The 20,989-nt window shown below is 49.1% G+C and overlaps 1 protein-coding gene across 2 annotated transcripts in view; it reads left to right on the forward strand.

Annotated features, from left to right (window-relative positions):
- The window catches only part of KIFC1 (kinesin family member C1), a 105,145-nt gene that overhangs the window by 19,735 nt on the left and 64,421 nt on the right, over positions 1-20,989 (forward strand). For both annotated transcript variants that reach the window (XM_086920606.1, XM_086920605.1), the window contains exons 2-3: positions 15,980-16,099; positions 16,332-16,443. In XM_086920606.1, the coding sequence (XP_086776732.1) occupies positions 15,980-16,099; positions 16,332-16,443 (232 nt within the window). The remainder of the gene's footprint in view (positions 1-15,979; positions 16,100-16,331; positions 16,444-20,989) is intronic.

Below are 20,989 nucleotides of genomic sequence, written 5' to 3' on the forward strand. Positions count from 1 at the left end.
ACCCACGAGGATATCTAGGATTCGATCTTCCGGTGTCATATGAGAGAGATCTATGGAATTAGCACAGTCCACACTGCTCTCGTTTCTGGAGAGTGAAGCACAGCTTGGACTGGTACGGTATGGTTCATATTTGTGGCCACATGGATCCCTGTCTAGTTTGGATGACTACTTTGCTCAGATAAATGAATTGACAAGTATCTTTGCTTTGTGTTGAGAGATGGGACGGAGAAGAAAAAACATGTTAGCTGAGCATGGTATTCTTATTTATTTATTTTATTTATTTTTAGAGTTTTCTATAGCGCGAACTTGAACCGATTAGGTTATCAGAGCGCTTTACATAGCACCAGTTCCGTTACATGTTATCACAGCAGTTTACATAGAATCAGTTACGTTGCACATTTCAGGATCTTGAACCGATTAGGTTATCAGAGCGCTTTACATAAGACAGCATTCGATGTCCAGTGCCCTCCTCCGCCGTGTAGCGGGGGACCACTTCCAGCCCTCCGAAGTCGTCGGGACTAGGCTCCTGGAATTTCAGCTGCCCCTTTACAAGGCACTTTACATAAAATCAGTTACGTTACACATTTCAGGAACACCTTTCTTTTTGCTCTAGTGGATAGGGTTATCTCTTCACACGGGGGAAGGGGTACACCTGGCTATATTCCAACAGTTCCACCGGCGATTAGTCGTAAAAGCTATAATTCTAACACAGGGAGGGGATACACATGGATACAATCTAAAAATCAAATAGTATACTAGTCATTAGAGTTATCTTCTATCTTGACAGGAGGGATGTGACTGGAAACACTCTAGGGGTAATATAGGGGTGGTAGAGAGTACAAAGGACCGCTGCAAACACTACACGAGTACCAGCATAGAGGAGGGGTGGGTGGGATGCAAAGGTCTGGAGGGAAGGAAGGGCTAGAGTCCAGCGAGAACTGTCCAAGAAAAAACAGCAGCATTCACCGCATAGAGGAAGGGTGGGTAGGATGCAGGGTATGGAGGGAGGGACTAGTCCAACGAAAAAGTCCTCCAGAGTCCACCAGGGCACTATCCTCTGCGTTCGTGTTCCCGTAGCCTGCGTCGGGAGCTGTAATTATGGTCATACAATTCTCCAAAGCGTCTTATAGGAGTGCCCCTAATCAAAATAAGGTGCCCTATCCGGCCTGATGCCTGCTTGTAAAGGTGCACTCTGGTGCTACATGGAATCGAGCTCATCATGTGTGGTCTCGGCCATCTTGGAAGCAGGCAGACCTTGTGTCATCTGCCTTTGAGCCTCCGGTGTCCCCCCTTGCAGTGCTATGTCAATCCTGAGTGTGATCACCAGAGCGGGCTCCCTGTATGCTCCGTGCTGTGCATGACCTCCGCTTCAATCAGTATTCAGCCCAAGAGTGCCTTTGTTGCAATGTCAGCCACCGCCCGCCATCCTAAAGTCAGGCACTGTGTGGGGGCAATACTCCGGTGCCCCGGTCCGCCCCGCAACTGCCCTCCAAGTCTGGCTCACCACTACAGCTGGTGTGTGCTCCGTTCCAGCACCCGACGGGCGTTTTCTTCCCAGATCGCCTCCGCGGAGGATCGCCGCAGCCCGCCGGTGCGCTCCCTATTGCACGCGCGTTGGGACACACACCGCTCCGCTGACTATGCCCTCCTGACGACCCCTACAGGTCAGGGTCCCTCCGGTGCTCTGGTTATTTTATGGCGAGGGCTACTTGTTACGCCGATTACATCAGGCGCGGTCCGTTGCGGCCATTCCCTGCCGTTGCTGCCAAGATGGCGGTCTTTGACACAGGCGCTCGTGACTTCCAGAATAGACTATGGGAATGTGCTTCTGCTTGGAACATCGCAAAATAACATCAGGAGACTTCAAGTCCTACAGAACACAGCAGCACGTCTAGTCCTCAGACTTCCCAAGAGAGCTCCATCCAAACCTGCTCTGGATACCCTCCACTGGCTACCCATAAAAAAAAGAGTTCTTTTTAAAGCATTACTAATGTGCCATAGGATCATCTCCCAAAAAGCTCCTCCCTATATGAATGACTTAGCCATTCCCTATGAGCCCAATAGAACTCTTCGCTCTGGGGGAACTGGCTTGCTCACAGTACCTCGTATCAGGAAGGCCAGAATGGGTGGCCGCTCTTTTCGGGTTATGGCCGCCAGGGAATGGAATGCTCTCCCTAGGGAGATCAGACTAGCGGACTCGGAGACCGCCTTCAGGAAAAGCTTAAAAACTCACCTGTTTTCCCTGTAACTCCCTACTCTGCACTTGACTCCGTGATGGCGTCACCAGGCGCTTTATAAACTCCTTTGTTGTTGTTGTTGTTGTCCACGGCGTCCACAGATATTGCCCTCCGTTACAGTCACCACTGCTCCACTTGCCCTGAAACTCGAGCCAGACATGCTCTGGGGTATCGGACAGCAGAAGTCCCCTCTATGGCGCAGTCTGTAGGCTGAATGACAGCGTTATCCCCCCGAATAGGGGACACAGGTCGGGAGCCGAGGCGGATCACCTCCGCCTCGGCTCCGCCCCGCCCACATTCTCTTTTACACAGCTGATCCAATGATCTCAGTCCCTGAATTGCTTGACACCCTCCTTTCGTTTGGATAGGAATCTACTGGATAAACTGGTCAGATTTTACTATCCTGCATTTAAAAAACTGGTAGACTCCGTCCTCCGAGCATCCCTATAGCGGTGTCTTTTTTGGTACCTGGCAATGGAGGTTAATGTGGACAAACAGGCTTTCCTTTAACACATGTTGGAGCGGTGCCCTCCCGCTTTTGCATAGAAGCCAAAGACTGTGTACAGATATGATACTGCTAATAGGACCAGGCACCATATTAAGACTGATACTCATGCCTAAATATTACATGTTACCCTCTAAGGGGTTCTAGATACCTTCTTCTGGAGTGTTGCAGCTGAATGGTGCTCCGTGCGGTGGCATGGTGTGACATTATGTTGATTGGTCTATATCGATGGTGTTGTGCTCCCCAACATTGGGCGATCACCCTGGGCCTCCCACCTCTTCATGGTTAATGAGGAAATGCATGCCTTAGGTGTGGCTCTCTTGCTGTCCCGGGACAGGCTAGTTGTGGGGGATAAGTCCTACCTTTTTACCTGTATAGTGGCAGGAGGGTTCATAAATTGCCTGCGTTGACTCGCTGTAATTCGGGTTTGGGGTAAAGCCACAGTACTCCTTGCCTGCTTAAGGTTAGTCACTGTGGAAGCACTCTGTGAGTAGGCATCCTACTGAATAATGCAAGTTGGCTGAAGAGATTTAGGGGAGCAGACTTCATTAGCATTTCTAAGGTGGGGAACTTAATGGGGGCAGGTTGACAAGACATTGCACAGTTACAGATGAATTATGCCTTTGCCCCACTTCCAGGAGTACAAGCACAACTTCATGTTCTTGCGTGTCCTTTAGACTAGGCTAGGCTACCAGCCTCTACGTCCTTATAATGAAGAGGTTTGTCAGAAAAGCAGACCAGGGCCAGTTTGGCTATATATAAAACCTTCAAAAGTGTGTTTGACTGTCAACACTGCCTTGAAGCCTCTTAGGGAAAAGGCCTACCTAGCTCAGGGACCTAGACAGGTCCTACTGTCATGGGAGCAGACTCTTCAAGATGAAATGCTTGCAAAGGCAGAGAAAAAAGTACTTTTATGTACACTGTCTAGGGGCACAGGAAGACCCCCCCCCCCCCCCCCACACACACACACACACTTTTTTGTCTCCTTTTTTAGCTACTAGATGCTGATTTTCGACTCTGACAGTGCACTGAGCCCTGATAACCAGACCTTGTGCCAGTGCTCCTTCTCTAAAACAAGGTGTTGTCTGATTGTGCTATAATTAGCCAAGGACTTTAGCACCCCTGGAAGTCCCTAGTAAATAGTACTCCAGGTACCTAGGGCAGGGGTACTAAAGATGGGCCCTGAGGGTTGCAGCATATCTTATGCCACCCTAAGGGACCCACCCACAAATTCCACACAGACTGCCAATGCAGGCAGCGTGACATGGTGCAAACAATGAGTGTGACATACTTGTGTCACGCCTAAGCCACTGCATAACATATGCAAGTCACCCCTACAGCTGACTTTGAGCCCTATGGCCGGGTGCCTTATATTTTATTTGAAGACAGATCTGGATGAGCAGATATGCCCCTGTGATATCTACTTCTACTGCTAGATATTGCAAATAAGCAGGGAAGCCACCTTAAGATATGTACTGGTCACTGGTCAAAACAGGTTCCCCAGCTGCATAATGGTTTCACTGAAACCTATGATGTTTGATATTAAACACCTCATATTAAAAAAACCCACACTGCTTCCAGTGATGGATGTATTAGTACATGCACCCAGAGGGTACCTTAGAGGTACCCCCTGAAACCTCCCAGCCCTCTAGTGTGATAACTGACTGGTTCAGTCCAGCCTGCTTCCACACTCTAGTTTGTGACCCCTGGGGTGAGAGCTTTCGCTCTCAGGAGGTCAGGAACAATGCTTGCTAGGAGGAGAGGTGTTCTCACCTCCTCCCACTGGAAAGGCTGATACATTAGCATTCCAAGACAGGGGGCATCAAAATGCCCACTGTCTTTGAAAAGCAAATCTGGCTTCTCTCACAGGAGAGGAATTTGACCCTCTTTGTCCAGAGCCCCTTTGCACCCGGACAGACGAGAAAATTAGCTATGCAGTAGGAGTGTTGCATTGCCAGTTTGGGCACACCTTTAGGTGGCCTAGTCTGAAGTAAACGCAACTTTAGAAATTTCGCCATAATGTGTTTTGTGGAATTGGGAATTCTGAGACAGGGTTATACCCACTTCCCACTGGAAATGGTAATCTAGATGGTGTAGTGACCCAAGGGGTAGGTAGCCTATTGGCTACTACCCCCACTCCTCTTAATGCCCCTAAATTGAATATTTAGGAGACCCCCTGATGCCATGACTTCAGATTTCTATGGACCAAGAGATGGAGTGGACAAAGAGTCCTGTCATGAGAACCGAGGAACACTGGCTGGCTTGGTGCCAACCCTGCCAGCCTGACTGCTGCCCCTAACAATCGCGGAAGAAGCAGATACGTCCTGCCCAGGGCACAAGTCCTATAAAAAGAAGTGGGGGGACTGACCAAGTAAGACAATCTGCTAATTACCTCATGATGTCATGACGTAGCGCTATGAAAGAAATAAAAAAAAGTGCTATTTAAGTTATTTGTGTAAATACTGGGACTGACTAACCCATCTGACAGTCTTACAGTGTCTTTGTTTCCCTCTGTGGCATTTACATTTAAATGTATGGTGCCAGGCGGCCCCCAGTCAGCATATACAAACTAAAGGAGGCCGAATGGCCCCTTAACTTCGGCCCAGCTGGAGGTGAAAAAAGGCTCCCTCTCTGCCGGCACTTTGCTGCTGAGAATGGAAAGCAAGGTAACGTGCAGGTACTGCTGAAGGAGTCCCGGTGTCTGAAAATTACACCGGGACAAGTTCAGCATATTTCTGTGGGGCCTAACTTCGTGGCAGGGGGGGCGGCGTTCACCCTGTGAAGAGTGGGGGGACGCCATGTGCCTGCGTGTACCCCCGACTCGAGCCCTGGTCCTGCTGCTGTGAAACCTCCAATAAACCTGGAGGGCTGCCAGTCCATCACAGATTGCCCGAAGAAACGTCCTTGGAGTAGCTGAGCTACTACCCTGAAGCCTAAGGACCAAAGACGCAAGGTGTGGTCCACCAAGTTGCTGCTCCCCAGGAAGAGGACCCAGTGCCTCTGAAAGTCCAATCTGTCTTCCCACAGAGTGGGATTACACCAGGACTAACCGTAGCCGCACAGGACCAATACCCGTGTACCACACCCCTTGCAGCAGCCAATGCTCATTGTTCCCAGTCTGGACGCCAATGCTGAGGAAGACCAACCTGCACATCGAGAAACTTTGGGGACAGTGAGACCCACTTTGTGAGTGGCTCAGCTATATTTTTTGTCCCTCCTGCAGTAGAAGACCAAGACGTGAGTCCGTGACCGCGCCACCTGACTCCTCAAAGCACCTATGCACCCGTGCTCCAGAGCCCAAGTCCAAGGGAGGTAATGATGCCAGTGGGGTCCCCAGACCTACAAGAGTTAAGCTCATGCTTAAGTTTGCCCGCACTAGACTTCTAGTTGCGCCTGCAGCATCTTTCTACAGACCCCTCCAACTGTGAGAGACTCCTGCACTGGAATCTGACCCCAAAAGACACCACTGCACCCGAGACCCACAGCCCAAGGCAAATTGGACCAAGGGGTTGCCTGAGGATTTCAAGGGTCGAGCCCCCTGTGGGTTCTTTCGGACTGGCCCCCCCAGTCCCAACTTGAAGCCTATTTTTTAACCAGACTGTTCTCTCATTGAAGTGAATGGGAGAGTTGACGCTGTTTAATAACAAAAGGGGACACTGTTCCCTCCTCGGGAACAGTGTCCCCTTTTGTTGATTAAATGTTCGCATTAGGAGCACGGACGCTGGACCGTAACTGGCTCCTGGTCTCCCTTCTCGTTTGTTGATACAGTTGACGCTGTGACACACCTTCACCCGGACACCCCAGAACTCCCCAAGGCGACCTGTTGTTGTGGCCTTAGACCTTGCACCATACTCGCGTTTACTTCAGAGGAACAGTCCCATAAGTTGCTGAGAAGTGCCTGAAAGCAATACATGTTTTTCCTCCCTAGGATAAGATGACATTATTGATCCAGAAATTGCACTGTCCATTTTTGAAAACTGTAAAAATTCATAACTCAAAGTACTTACCCGATTATCTTGGTATCTAAATTTATATAAAAGTACTTGTTCTTTTTATAAATTGGTGTCGTTTTTTCTTTTGAGTGTCTCATTTACTGCCTTTGTGTTGCGTCTGCAATAGATGCTTAGCACTGCCCTGTGATATGCCTAACTGCGAGTCCGCACTACCAAAAAAGCGAGCATTTGTTGGGTCATTTGTGACTCTGTAATTCCTCTGGGATTCGCCAGGACTCTTTATATAGTGGAACAACATGAGGTACACCATGTAAAGACACAAACACAACCACACTGAGTTGTTGAAGAAAGCCCTCACTCACCACCTGGTGATGACATGCTTCATCATTGGGCTCCACCAAAGAGACCTAGTGTCTCTTTGGTGTGCTGCAACGCCAGGATTACTGCGGAGCGGGATCGTGAGATAAGGGCGTGTTGAGTGTAATTGGGATTTAGTGAGTGTTGGGGGTATTTAAAATGGTCAGTAGTGTATCAAAAACTTTATTAAGTGATCACTAAAGACTCAGGAATTAAAATATGTGAGGAAACAGTCCACTATAATTGAGTGGGGATTCCTAAGAGTGAGTCGACATGTTTCTTGCCATCGAAACGGTGTTAATTTACCCGGCAATTCATCAGGACTGTGTGTGGTAAAACCCTGGCGGTATGGGCACGCTAAGGCCCACCCTTACCTAGGGGCGTGAGAGTGAAAATAAGAAATGAAGTGAAAAAAGTGCAAAAAAATTAGGAATGAATACAATATTCCTAATTACTCCTGGTTTAGGAGGCTTCTACTTATCGTTTCTGCACTTAGATGGTGTTGGGAATAAACACCATGGGTCTCAGGAGGGGGGTGGAAGCGTATTCGGCACACCGCCCTCGACGCTTAGCACCCTCAGTATGCCTACGTCGTCCTCGAACCGGACCCCGGGACATACTGAGGGTGCTAAGCGTCGAGGGCGGTGTGCCGAATACGCTTCCACCCCCTCCTGAGACCCATGGTGTTTATTCCCGACACCAACTAAGTGCAGAAACGATAAGTAGAAGCCTCCTAAACCAGGAGTAATTAGGAATATTTTATTCATGCCTAATTTTTTTGCACTTTTTTCACTTCATTTCTTATTTTCACTCTCACGCCCCTAGGTAAGGGTGGGCCTTAGCGTGCCCATACCGCCAGGGTTTTACCACACACAGTCCTGATGAATTGCCGGGTAAATTAACACCGTTTCGATGGCAAGAAACATGTCGACTGACTCTTAGGAATCCCCACTCAATTATAGTGGACTGTTTCCTCACATATTTTAATTCCTGAGTCTTTAGTGATCACTTAATAAAGTTTTTGATACACTACTGACCATTTTAAATACCCCCAACACTCACTAAATCCCAATTACACTCAACACGCCCTTATCTCACGATCCCGCTCCGCAGTAATCCTGGCGTTGCAGCACACCAAAGAGACACTAGGTCTCTTTGGTGGAGCCCAATGATGAAGCATGTCATCACCAGGTGGTGAGTGAGGGCTTTCTTCAACAACTCAGAGTGGTTGTGTTTGTGCTCCCTAGAACGGCCTAGCCTGTCTGATAGACACTCTTTTTTTGATTTTTGATTATTGACCGGGGAACAAGAGTGTCTGCTTACTCTCTCTCTTTGGTATTCACACCATGTAAAGAGCCAGCTTCCAACATTAGGCATCCCAAAGGATATAGACTTCTAGAGCTAATCTCCCCTTTGCTCCCTTGGGGTCATAATAGCAAAGAGGGACACTGTGGAAGGAAGTATTGTGGGCTGTAAGGGGTGCAGGGAGGAGAAACGAATCCAACTGAATCGGTGACTACAGATCTGTTTTCCCACTTTTTGAAGTTCGGGATACCTAGGGACAAAGAACAAATTAGGTCTCTGTAGCAGTCACTCACCTGTAACCTACTCAAACCTGCTCTGCGATGTTGATAATTTGAACCTTTGCTTGGCCAAAAAACCAAAAAAAATCTTTTCGAGGCATGTGGGCTGCTAAATTCATATCTTAGCATTAGATCGCCGCCTAGTGTTGGGTCCGGATGATCGCACATTGTTGTCCTGGAAGAGTCTTCGAAGTATCCTGAGATAGGTGGCTCCTCCCCTGGACTACAGTGCGCATGGGCATCGGCTCCATCCTCAGATTGTTTTTTTCCGCCATTGGGTTCGGATGCGGTCTCGACGTCTCTCTGTCGGAACCGAGAAAACATTACTTTAAACGGCCAAAAGGCTGTGTGTTCTTGACGTCGGTATTGTTTGCGTGCGGTCTCGAGTTCTTCCGTCTCTCGGAGCCGGAATCAGCAGAGTATTTCTACTCTTCGGACATCGAGGCCTTCTCATCGCGACTCGACACCGACTTTCCAACATGGAGCGGAGCCCATTTAAACTCTGTCCGCTCTGTGGGTCCAAATACCCACATATAGACGTGCACCCGGTCTGTAACAAGTGCCTTTCGCCAGACCATGACGAAGGAAACTGCAGGGCTTGTGCGAGTTTCAGGTCGAAGAAGACTCTCACCATTCGGCGCGCGGTGCGCCTTGTGGCCAATCAAGCGGCCCCGGATCCAGAAAACATCTTCGATGACCAAGATGAGGAGGACCAGAGCCATCATCTTCAGATTTCCCCGCCCGAGACGGAGGTCGAGGCAGATCCGGAAGACGACGACGGAGTCGTGGGTCAAGGCCTTGAATACGTCGACGAGGTAGGGGACGACGAAGGGGTTTATGGGGCCGCGGAAGATAGCTCAGAGGACGAGCTATGCCCCGAAGTTTACGGACATAAAGAACGGGTCAAAGGATCGCCTGTCGGCCTTCCCCAAGAACCCGTAGCGCAAGCCACGGCCCCGCCTCCGGGCCCGGCCACGGACATACTTGCTGCGCCGAAAGTATCGAAACCGAAACTGAAAGCAACGGTATCGACAACACCTAAAATGGCCGACCCGAAACCGAAACTTAAGGACTCAGGCGTCCCTAAGATGGCGATCGTTACAACGAAAACGAATAAGCCTGCAGCCTCATCGACTCCGTCGACCTCTGGCCCACAGAAGTCGAAGAAAACTGGCGACTCCGCGGGGTCGAAATCGGCGCCGGAGGAGAGATCCTCTAAAAAGGGTGGCACGCACAAGACAAGCGCGGCGGCGCCGGCAAAACACGCCAAAGCCAGCGACACAGCTCCGGCTCCGACTGGGACATCTGCGCACCGATCCAAGGACTCGGCGTCGGCGGATGTGGCATCATCTACCAACCCTCAAAAATTCCAGCAGAATGTCGGATCCGAGGGCATACCCACCTCGTCGGTGCCAAAAACCACTGTCTCCGACGCCTCCCTCATTGCTTCTTCACTACAAAGAATTAGGGAGAAGGCCTCTGCTTCGTCGGCGCCGGCGCCATCGCCGCAGAAGGCGACAGACGTCCCGGTCAAGCCTGCAAGTAAACTCCTCTTCCTTCTGCCGCCAAAAGTGGCGCCGAAGGCCTTTTCATCAAAATCCACGCCAAAGAAGTCGGAATCTTCTACGGCAGGGACACTTTCAGGTCCAATTCTCGACTCAGAAGAGGATTCGGAGTGCTTCATAGATGCAGAAACGGGCAGACTAACCCTTTACAAGAGGAAGATCACTTCGCAGCCGGTGGAATCCTACGTCATCCCCCTGAAGAAGAAAAAGTTTCCTCAGGACGCCTCAGGCCTCATGGAACCTATCATGCCCACTCCGAGAAGGAGCCCAACACCGTCTCCAGACCACTCTGAAAGTGAGGGCTACGATGAAGATGACCAATACACTTTCCCGGTCAATGAACCAGGCGCACAACTGGATTCATATGATGACATTGGGGACCAGGGCTCCCAAAATGTGGGACAAGACCCACAGACTTTCAGTACACGTGCATCCCCGACAGAGGATTCTGCAGGTTTCCATGCACTCATTGAGAGGGCGGCTGCTAATCATGATGTGGACATGCATGCTGACCCAGTTGAAGAAGACTTTCTGTTCGACACCTTTTCAGTCTCGGAAAGAACTGTGAAGACACTGCCTATGCTCAAAGGGGTCCTCAAGCATGCTGCGGACATCTTTAAAGAGCCTACCAGGGCGAGGGTGGTCAATCAACGTATTGAAAAAAAGTACAGACCAGCGCCTGCAGACCCTGCATACATTCGGGGACAGTTGCCGCTTGACTCCCTGGTGGGAGTTGGCCCTTTTACGGGCATTTGCGACCAAACAACGGGTGAAGCTCCTCCCCCGGATAAGGAGTCCAAAGTGCTAGAGGCAGGAGGCAAAAGAGTGGCTGCGCAAGCTGCAAATCTCTGGCGCATTGCAAATACACAGGCACTACTGGCACGTTATGATAGATCACATTACGACACACTAGAGCAAATTGTGCAACACCTGCCTCCGCAGTTTCAAGAGGGCACCAAAATGGTTATACAGGAAGGACAACTGATCTCCAATGCGGCCATAAAGTGTGCACTTGATGCCGCGGACACAGCCGCTAGGGCTATTAACACCAGTGTCATGCTGAGACGACAGGCGTGGCTCCGCATATCGGGGTTTAAACCTGACATCCAAACAACCATCCTTAATCAACCAGTCAATCCTGATAGACTGTTTGGTCCAGATGTTGACACCACCCTAGAAAAAATTAAGAAAGACACAGAAACTGCTAAATCTATGGGGGCCCTGCAATCACAGCAGTTTCGTGGCAATAATTTTCGTCGCTCAGGTGCCCGTGGAGTCACCAGAGGACAGATGGGTCAGCAGTCACAGTTCCCTAGGGGTGGAGCACAATCCTCGTACCCCAAACAGAGCAAGAGGGGCTACAGGGGAAACCGCAACAAAGGACGCGGCAGAGGGAACAACAATACACGCTCCTCTGCCCCAAGCAATCAGTGACTCACTGTCACTGCCCCCCGACCACTTAACACCTGTCGGGGGGAGACTACAGCAGTTCCTGCCCGTCTGGATCAACATCACCACAGACAGGTGGGTGCGACAACTTATCCAGTACGGTTATTGTCTAGAGTTAAAATCCACTCCACCCAACATTCCACCAAGGCAAAGACCTATGTCCGCAGAGCACTTGCACTTATTGCAGCAGGAAGTGGTGGTGATGCTGCAAAAAGGAGCAATCGAGCTCGTGCCAGTGGGGGAGGAAGGCACAGGGGTATATTCACTGTACTTCCTCATTCCAAAGAAGGACGGATCGCTCAGACCAATTCTGGATCTCCGTCCCCTCAATCTGTATATACTGTCAGAGCATTTCCATATGCTTACACTGCAACAGATTCTTCCCATGTTAAACAAAGGGGACTTCCTAGCAACCTTAGACCTCAAGGACGCTTATTTCCACATTCCCCTGCACCCGTCCCACAGAAAGTACCTCAGGTTCACTATCCAAGGCACGCATTATCAGTTCAAAGTCCTACCCTTCGGAGTCACCACAGCCCCAAGGGTGTTTACCAAGTGCCTGGCGACAGTGGCAGCGCACCTCAGGAGGCAGAACATCCATGTCTACCCCTACCTCGACGACTGGCTCGTTCAAGCCAGGTCAGAACAACAGTGCGCCGCGGACATGTCGACTACCATTCACCTCCTTCACGACCTGGGTTTCTCGTTGAATTACCCAAAGTCACACCTTCAGCCGGCACATGTCCGACAGTTTCTGGGTGCGACAATCAATACCCTGACGGCCAAGGCGCAACCAAACCAGGTCAGGATAGACAGCATGCAGTCTCTAATCCAAAAGTTCAGACCGAAACACTCACTTCCAGCACGAGTGTTCATGCAGTTAATAGGCATGATGGCCTCCTGCATCTTCATAGTCCCTCACGCACGGTTGCATATGCGCCCGCTCCAGGAGTGCTTAGCAAACCAGTGGACACAGGCTCAGGGACAATTAACAGACCTAGTGTTGGTTACCAGTCGGGCATACAACTCTCTGCATTGGTGGACTCCACACAACCTTTGCAAGGGCCGACTGTTCCAGGAGCCAGTGCCACAAGTTATCCTGACGACGGACGCATCTCTCCAGGGATGGGGAGCTCATCTGCTCACTTACACGGTGCAGGGACTATGGACGACGCAGCAACAGAAGATGCACATCAACTATCTAGAACTGATGGTGATCTTCATGGCGCTCAAGTCCTTCATTGTACATCTGTGCAACAAGGTGGTGTTAGTCCGGACGGACAACATGACCGCGATGTACTACATCCAAAAGCAGGGGGGAACCCACTCACCGCAGCTGTCTCATCTGGCTCAGAGCATGTGGAAGTGGGCCATTCAGAGGAACATCTTCCTCATGGCAGAACACCTCCCAGGGAAGGACAATCAGATGGCGGATCTGCTCAGCAGATACAGCCATCAAATGCACGAGTGGGAGATACATCCATCAGTACTCCAGCCGTACTTCCAAAAGTGGGGTCATCCAGAAATAGACCTGTTCGCCACAAGGGAGAACGCAAAATGCCAAAGCTTCGCCGCCAGGTTCCCACACCCGCAATCACAGGGCAATGCGATATGGATGAACTGGTCAGGCAAATTTGCGTACGCTTTTCCCCCCGACACCTCTGATACCACTGGTGGCGAGAAAACTAAGGCAACACTCGATGACACTAATCCTAGTTGCTCCAACGTGGGCGCGCCAGGCCTGGTACACCACGTTCCTCGAACTCTCAGTGGTACCGCACCAAAGACTGCGCCTCACGCCCAGACTTTTGACGCAGAACCATGGAGAAATTCAGCATCCAGATCCGCAACAGCTCAACCTAGCGATCTGGCTCCTGAAGTCTTAGAGTTTGGATACCTCAACCTACCTCCTGAATGCATGGACATCATCAAGGAGGCGAGGAAACCGTCAACCAGAGCATGCTATGCCGCAAAATGGAAGCGTTTTGTCATTTACTGTGCAGACAATGACATAAACCCACTAGATGCATCTATCCCTAACATTATTTGCTATCTGTTACACCTTTACAAGTGCAAACTAGCGTTCACTTCTATTCGGATACATCTATCCGCCATCGCAGCTTACCTTCAAAACAGGCAGCATCTCTCGGTCTTCAGGGTGCCTGCCATTAAAGCGTTTCTTGAAGGTCTGAAACGAGTCATTCCCCCAAGAACACCGCCAGCTCCGGTGTGGAACCTCAATGTGGTCCTCACCAGACTGATGGGACCACCATTTGAGCCACTGCACTCGTGTGAACTGCAATTCCTAACGTGGAAAGTAGCTTTCCTAGTTGCTATTACGTCACTAAGGCGTGTTAGTGAGCTACAAGCGCTCAAAATCCAGGAGCCATTCATTCAAATTCATCCAAATAGGGTAGTGCTACGTACTAACCCCAAATTCCTTCCAAAGGTGGTGTCACATTTTCATCTCAACCAAACTATCGACTTGCCGGCATTCTTCCAAAACCCACAAACAGTGGCGGAAAGAATGCTCCATACGTTAGACGTACGGTGGGCGTTGATGTACTACATAGACAGGACACAACACTTTAGGAAAACAAAACAACTCTTTGTTGCCTTCGCACCACAACACAAAGGCAACCCCATTTCCAAAGCAGGAATAGCCAGATGGATTGTTAAGTGCATTCAAATCTGCTATCAAAAAGCCAAGCGCACTTTAACAATACCCCCAAAGGCCCACTCCACACGCAAATTGGGGGCATCCATGGCTTTCCTAGGAAACATTCCTCTAGAGGACATTTGCAGAGCAGCCACGTGGACTACACCACATACCTTTACAAAACACTACTGTGTTGATGTACATTCCAAACAGCAAGCAGCTGTAGGACAGGCTGTTCTCAAGACACTTTTTCAGGTTTCTGCAGCTGGCACGGGCAACCGCCGCTGACGGAGGGACTGCTATGTATTCTATGCTAAGATATGAATTTAGCAGCCCACATGCCTCAAACTGAATATGCTACTTACCAGTATGCATCTGTTCTTGGCATGTAGGGCTGCTAACATTCATATCGCCCACCCTCCTCCCCGGTGCCTGTCGCAGCTGCAGATATACTATTGTATTCAATCATTAGCATGGACATCCTTTATACTTTTCACTCTATCCTCTGCCACAATGGCGAAAAACAATCTGAGGATGGAGCCGATGCCCATGCGCACTGTAGTCCAGGGGAGGAGCCACCTATCTCAGGATACTTCGAAGACTCTTCCAGGACAACAATGTGCGATCATCCGGACCCAACACTAGGCGGCGATCTAATGCTAAGATATGAATGTTAGCAGCCCTACATGCCAAGAACAGATGCATACTGGTAAGTAGCATATTCAATATGTTTGCTGCCTGCTGCTCCTTTTCCCTGGAGGCCAAATGTCAGTGACTCAATCGGTAGGGGTGCGAACAGGCCAGGGTCAGCGGCAGGCAGCTGGGTGTTTGGGGTGATTTACATTTTGTTTCTAAGTAGGCAGCAATGAGGAAGGCTACAACTTGGAAAGAAAACAAAGCTGATACCAAACCAAAAGGGAGTTGTACATGGAGACGTGGCCACCTATAGTAAAGCTGCTGGGGGGGGTGGGGAGAGAGAGTGTTAAAATGGGAGCTTGTGCTTGGGTAGGCTGGGAAGGGAGGTCCCAGGGATAAGAAACACCAAGCAATGCAAGTTAATAACGTGGAGAATTCAGAGCAGGGCTTATGTGTTGACCTTCCCTCACAGAATACACCTTTGACCCTTTTGGGAAACCTCTTGGACACTTCAACCCATCACTTCTAACGCATGCGTTTGAACCTTTGAACTTGGTTGTCTCCTGCCTTCTGGGTCCTGTTCACATACAATGAACTCTCTTTGCTAAGAGCTTTTACGGGGTCTCTGGGTTGTTTTAAGTGGGACAAAAAGAAACGTACGCTCTCCTGCTTACTTACACTAAGTACCACACCACAGGCCAGGTCCTGGTGCTGCTATTGTCTTGACTACATTGTTGTAAATGGTGCTGTTTGGCTTGAGAAACCAAACCGACCTTTACAAGCAGCCTCTGGTTCTGACCTTTAGGATAGTGCGCCCCCTCGCTCTGCACACCAGTTGCAGAGTCCACGATTAAAAGAAAATATCTGCTTTAAAATAGCCAGTAGTTTGATGTCTTTCATCAGGTTGTAGTAGGTTCATTGTGTTGGTGGCATCGGGTGATAGTGGCGTTTGTCTGGTATCTTTTTTAGGTCCCATGAACTTCTATCTTGAAGTTGACGTGGTTGTCTGACATGTATTCTTTTCATTTCCCTCAGATGAATGTGGGTGAGAACAAGCCACTGACAGTCATGAAGTCTGTGTCACGTCTGCCTGTTCCTGGCACTCTGAAGGCCAAACGCATGCGCAGCAATGAGAACATGCCAGTGATGGAAAAGGTGAGTGGGGGGGGGGGCGCATCTTTTCAAATGAAATGAAGGCGAGATTTCACAGTTATGGTGAGAGCCAACAACTTGGTTGACATGGGAATGAAGAAAAGGACCCCTTCCCTTGACCCCCATCTATATGAATGAACTAGTAAGAAAAGCTGGTGGTACAGAAACCATATGAATGTATAGAGGGGAGGTGGTCACTCTAGTTTTTAATCCTATTATTTCTCTCCTTCTTCAGAAACGGTTGCGCTTGTCGTCGCCGGACCAGGTGACACAGCACCGGGGTCCCGCAAGCATTGCCTGTACACGGCCCAAGGCGGTGGCTGCTCTGCCTCGAAACAATGTAACGGGTGAGTAAAGTCCCATCCAAACCCAACCTATGGCGCGGAAACCAGATTATTTCATGCATCACATGCTAAGTGGTATTATGTGAGAACTTACCTTCTCAAACCCATAATCATTAAACCTAAAACTTCAGTGTCCCTGCACTTGTGATATATTTATATCTTTGTACTTTAAGGGTGGTTGTTTCTTCTGCAGTCTGCAGATTTAGTGCCTAAAGTCTTCAGTTTACAAGGCCAGCAACCATGAGACGTACGTGCAGCCAATGCTGGGTTGCTTTGAAAGAGGCCTAGATGCCTTTACTTCCAGTCTTGCTGGTATCGGTGTTTTGATGATACAACAGAGCACGTTTGATGGTTGAGCTTCAGAATTTGATTGGCAGTGCTTTCTTCAGTTTTCTCGTTCTGAGCGGCGTTTTAGTTAGGATTGACTTAAGATCGCTAAGAAGTTGATAAATTGGGGAACTTAATGTAGTCATTAAAAGTTAGCATGGTGTTGATAATGCTGGAATAAATGTGTTAAACTTGTGCTATTGTTACTGGGTTTTAAATTATTTTTTCAGCGCTGGTTTCCTCCCTGGGTTGATGCCCTTTAGGCTACCATGGGTCAGAACACACACCAAGGCACCATACTGCAAGGGTGTGTAAATGATGTGAAGCATAGGTTTTTTGGCGGGGGTGCGTTTCTAGTGCAAAATGCCATGCTTTTTCCATTTTGTGTGTCTCCTGTACCTTGCAAATTTGGAAAGGATTTGGAAAAAAAGTTTTTCTCAAACGATTAGTTAATTTTTGTTGCAAAGTCCTGTCTACCTCTTCTAGTAGATGGAATTTCTTCAAACTCAATAGGTGATTGAATGGGAGTGTCCATTTTTTCAACTTGAACCTTTTCTAGATTGACATGCTGTGTATTATTCTGTCAGCCAGTAGTCGGGTCCAGAGTTTTGTGCTTTTGCTGCAGGCATAGTCTCCTACCACCATTTTGTGCTGTGCTTGTCCCTCTGATGTAAAATGTGTGCCCTGGAAGTTCCTGTGTGAGGCTGCCGTCTTCAGATTCTTTTTTCTGCCGAAGGGTCTGGAAGCAGAACGTAGGATTTCGAGCAATCTGATAATGCCATCGAGGATCCCTTGAAGAAAAGCTACCGATTGTGATGGAAAGGTGGAGGCAACGCAGAGAACAGCAAAGTTGGTTGATGCGAGAGTGACTCCATCAGTGCCCGAACAGCCAGAAAACAAGAAAACTGAAAAAGTAAGAGGGTGGAGATGGTCGATAGGAAGATGGAGATAAGGTACCGCCAATCAGTGGAGATTTGTGAACTCTAGTACTCTTCTCTATCAATATGGTCATCAACCATGGGAGGGAATGGAACAGCTGATGCAGCATTTCCCAGAACAATACCAGAACAGGGCAAAAGAGGTCCTACAGGAAGGCAAAATGATCACAAACACTTGCCTAATATTGGCGCTCGATGCTACAGACACTGCAAGCAGGCGAATGTGCACGGGTACAACAATAAGGAGGCCTGCCTCGCTTCAAGACGAGATGCAGGCATCTGTGATCAACATGACATTCACGGGGTAGCATCTGTTTGGGCACAAGAAGATTACAGGTTCAATGGCGCATTGCAATTTCGAGGCACCGTTTAATATAGTTGCCATGTCATGAAGGCTGCATTCCAAACAAGCACACCCCATTCAACAATACAATCAATTCTCCGCATTTGAATCCAGAAAGGTTTCATGCTGCAAAACAAAATGGTTACTTACCGGTAGGAGCAGTTTGCAGTTGGAAAAGCTTTCTGCATTCACATGAGACAACAGAAGGAATGGAAGTTCAAGCATCAGGAGGCAACAAAGAAGAAAAAGGAGAGGGAGACACAATAATACGGACCATACCACTATGTGGTGGAATAATGCACATTATATGAATCCAGGAAACTGTTTAAGCAGCAAAACTACTCCTACCGATGAATAACCATTTCGGTATCACTCATGTGATGTGTGATGTGATGGCTCATTTGTACCGCACAACTATCGCTCCAAGGAGCATCTAGGCGCCCATAAGAGACCAAGAGATGTAAGATGGTCTAGCTGCTTAGTTTTGCCAATCCCATTATTACACTAATGCTCTAACAGTGGTATCCTGTAGCTTAAAAATCCAGGTTTTTAATTCTTTTCGGAATTCTGTTTCTCTCTCTAGGGCCCTTAGATGGAATGGGAGAGTGTTCCATGCTTCCGAGCCCAACACTGACAATGACTTGCCCCCTCGTGTCCTGAGTCTAAAACCTGGGACAACCAACAAATTAGCATTTGAGGAGCGCAGAGTTCGTGTTGGATGTTACCTAGAGAACTTTTTCCGTAGATATGTTGGCCCTAAGGAATGGACTGCTCTAAATGTAATGATCAGTATCTTAAAGAGCACCCTTTTTATTATTGGAAGCCAATGCAAGATATTTAGTGCCTCCGTTGCAGACGATCTTTTCGGCCATTTCAGCACCAACCTGGCTGCTGCATGTTGCACCATCTGGAGTCTATGAGTGACCCCTTTATTGGTTCCTGCATAGAGACTGTTACAGTAGTCTATCCGTGATGTCACCAGGGCCACTGCAACAGTCTTTCTTGCCTCCAGTGGTAGCAAGTCAAAAAACTTCCTGAGTCCCTTTATGACCCCGAAACATGTCCCCGCTACTTTTGATACCTGTTGCTTAAACGACAGGTCGGAATCGAAGTTGACCCCCAGGTTGCGTGCCGAGTCGGTGGTGTGAGGTGGTATTTCTGCTTCCTCTGGCCACCATACTCTGGGGATAAAATCGTTTTTAGGGCCAATCGGCATGATCTCGGTCTTGCCCTTATTGCATTTAAGATGGTTTCTCCGCATCCAATCAAATGTAGCTGTTAGGCAACATTTGAGCTTTTCCTTCCAGATCTGATTTGCTCTATCCAGGATCAGGATCAGTTGAGTATCGTCTGCATATGCCACCACATCAATGCTGAAAGACTAAATCAACCTGATCAGGGGTGCGGTATAGACATTAAAAAATGCCAGGCTCAGGCTGGAACCTTGAGGCAGTCCCGTCGTCAGCGGTTTCTCTTTGGAGTGATATTCTCCCAAGGTGACCACTTGTCTCCTGCCACTCAGAAAGTTCTTAATCCATTCTAGGACTGTACCTGTAATGCCAGATGTTATTAGCCGGTCGATCAAGATGACATGTGAGACCGTGTCGAAGGCCGCCAACAGATCTAATAATATCAAGACGGCCTTCTTGAACATGCCCATCACACGAAGCAGCACAAAGTAACATGAAGTGCTACTTTGCATTACTTTAGCAGTACTTTTCACTTCGGGCTGGTTGGCGCAAACCCTACACAAAGTGTTAGCAAATCTGTCCATATGTGTCTGGTTTTATTTTTGAACACCGTGATCTGATAGAGACTTCTATCTACAGTCAGTTAAGCGTCGATTCAGAAAGACATACCCCTCTGTTGCTTTTTGACAGGCTTTTTTTCCTCTACTTTTTGTCGAATTACAGATTTTTTTTTTTTCATTGTGTGTGAGGATGTCTTTGAGGAAGTCTGGGTTTACGTCGTCCGGGGCAACCTAGTCTGCCTCTGGTGTCTTGAGCGCGACCACGGTCTGAAGTCCTGCTCAGACTGTCAGGCCATAGCTCATAAGAGTGGGCTTTGAAGCTCCTTGTGGCCAGACAGCAGACGCCATTAAGTGAGACTCCGCGGAGGTCACAGTCCCGATCAAGGAAGAGGAGGTTGCTCGGAGCACAAAGTCCTCTTCGTCCCACTTCTGGTCGTCTGGACAGTCTGGGAAGAGGCACAAGAAGAAGCTGTCGGCCAGGTGGACTTCATCTTCACCTCGACTGTTGTCCGTCGACAAAGGAGCACCAACGCTCTAGGCACGGTTCTACAGAGCCAGGGTTGACTTTGCACCTCTCTCCTTTTCCAGGAGACGGAGCGACCCCCGCTCAGATGAGTGCTATGGGGCCATGCACCTGGTATTTGAGTGGGCCGACCCATCTGGTGAGCCTGTGGGGTCGGAAGGGACCCATCTGATTCTACGCTGTCCGCTCTGGCGCCAGTGGGGCCTCAGAGATCCGATCTGGGTCGACGCTAGTCATGCCACCACGATCTCACCTGAATTCGGTGCCGCTGGTGCCAATCGGCAATGAGCGCCCCATCCTTATCCTGACGACGCTGAGTTGGAACGACGTTGCCCGAAGCCGATTCAGACGTCGATTGAACCCAGGGGTTCTATGTTGTCGCCTGAACACTTTGTGGACCTGTTAGGCTTGGGAGAGGAATGGGAGGTGTCTATGGATCTTCTGGAACACCAGGAAGACTGCAGAGCAGTGGGACTGGTATGAGTAACTTGTGGAAGCCAGTGGACTGGATACTTCTACAGATACTGGCATGCTCTCTCCGCCAACCGTGGCTACAGAGGAGTGGGCATCTTATACCATGGTCGTCAAGAGGGCAGCCGAGGTCCTTGGACAGTTAAGGACGGGAGAGATACAACAAAATTCACCATAAGGTGTGACCTTGATACGAC

This window comes from Lissotriton vulgaris, chromosome 5 (assembly GCF_964263255.1).
Source record: "Lissotriton vulgaris chromosome 5, aLisVul1.2, whole genome shotgun sequence".
NCBI classification, from domain to species: Eukaryota; Metazoa; Chordata; class Amphibia; order Caudata; family Salamandridae; genus Lissotriton; species Lissotriton vulgaris.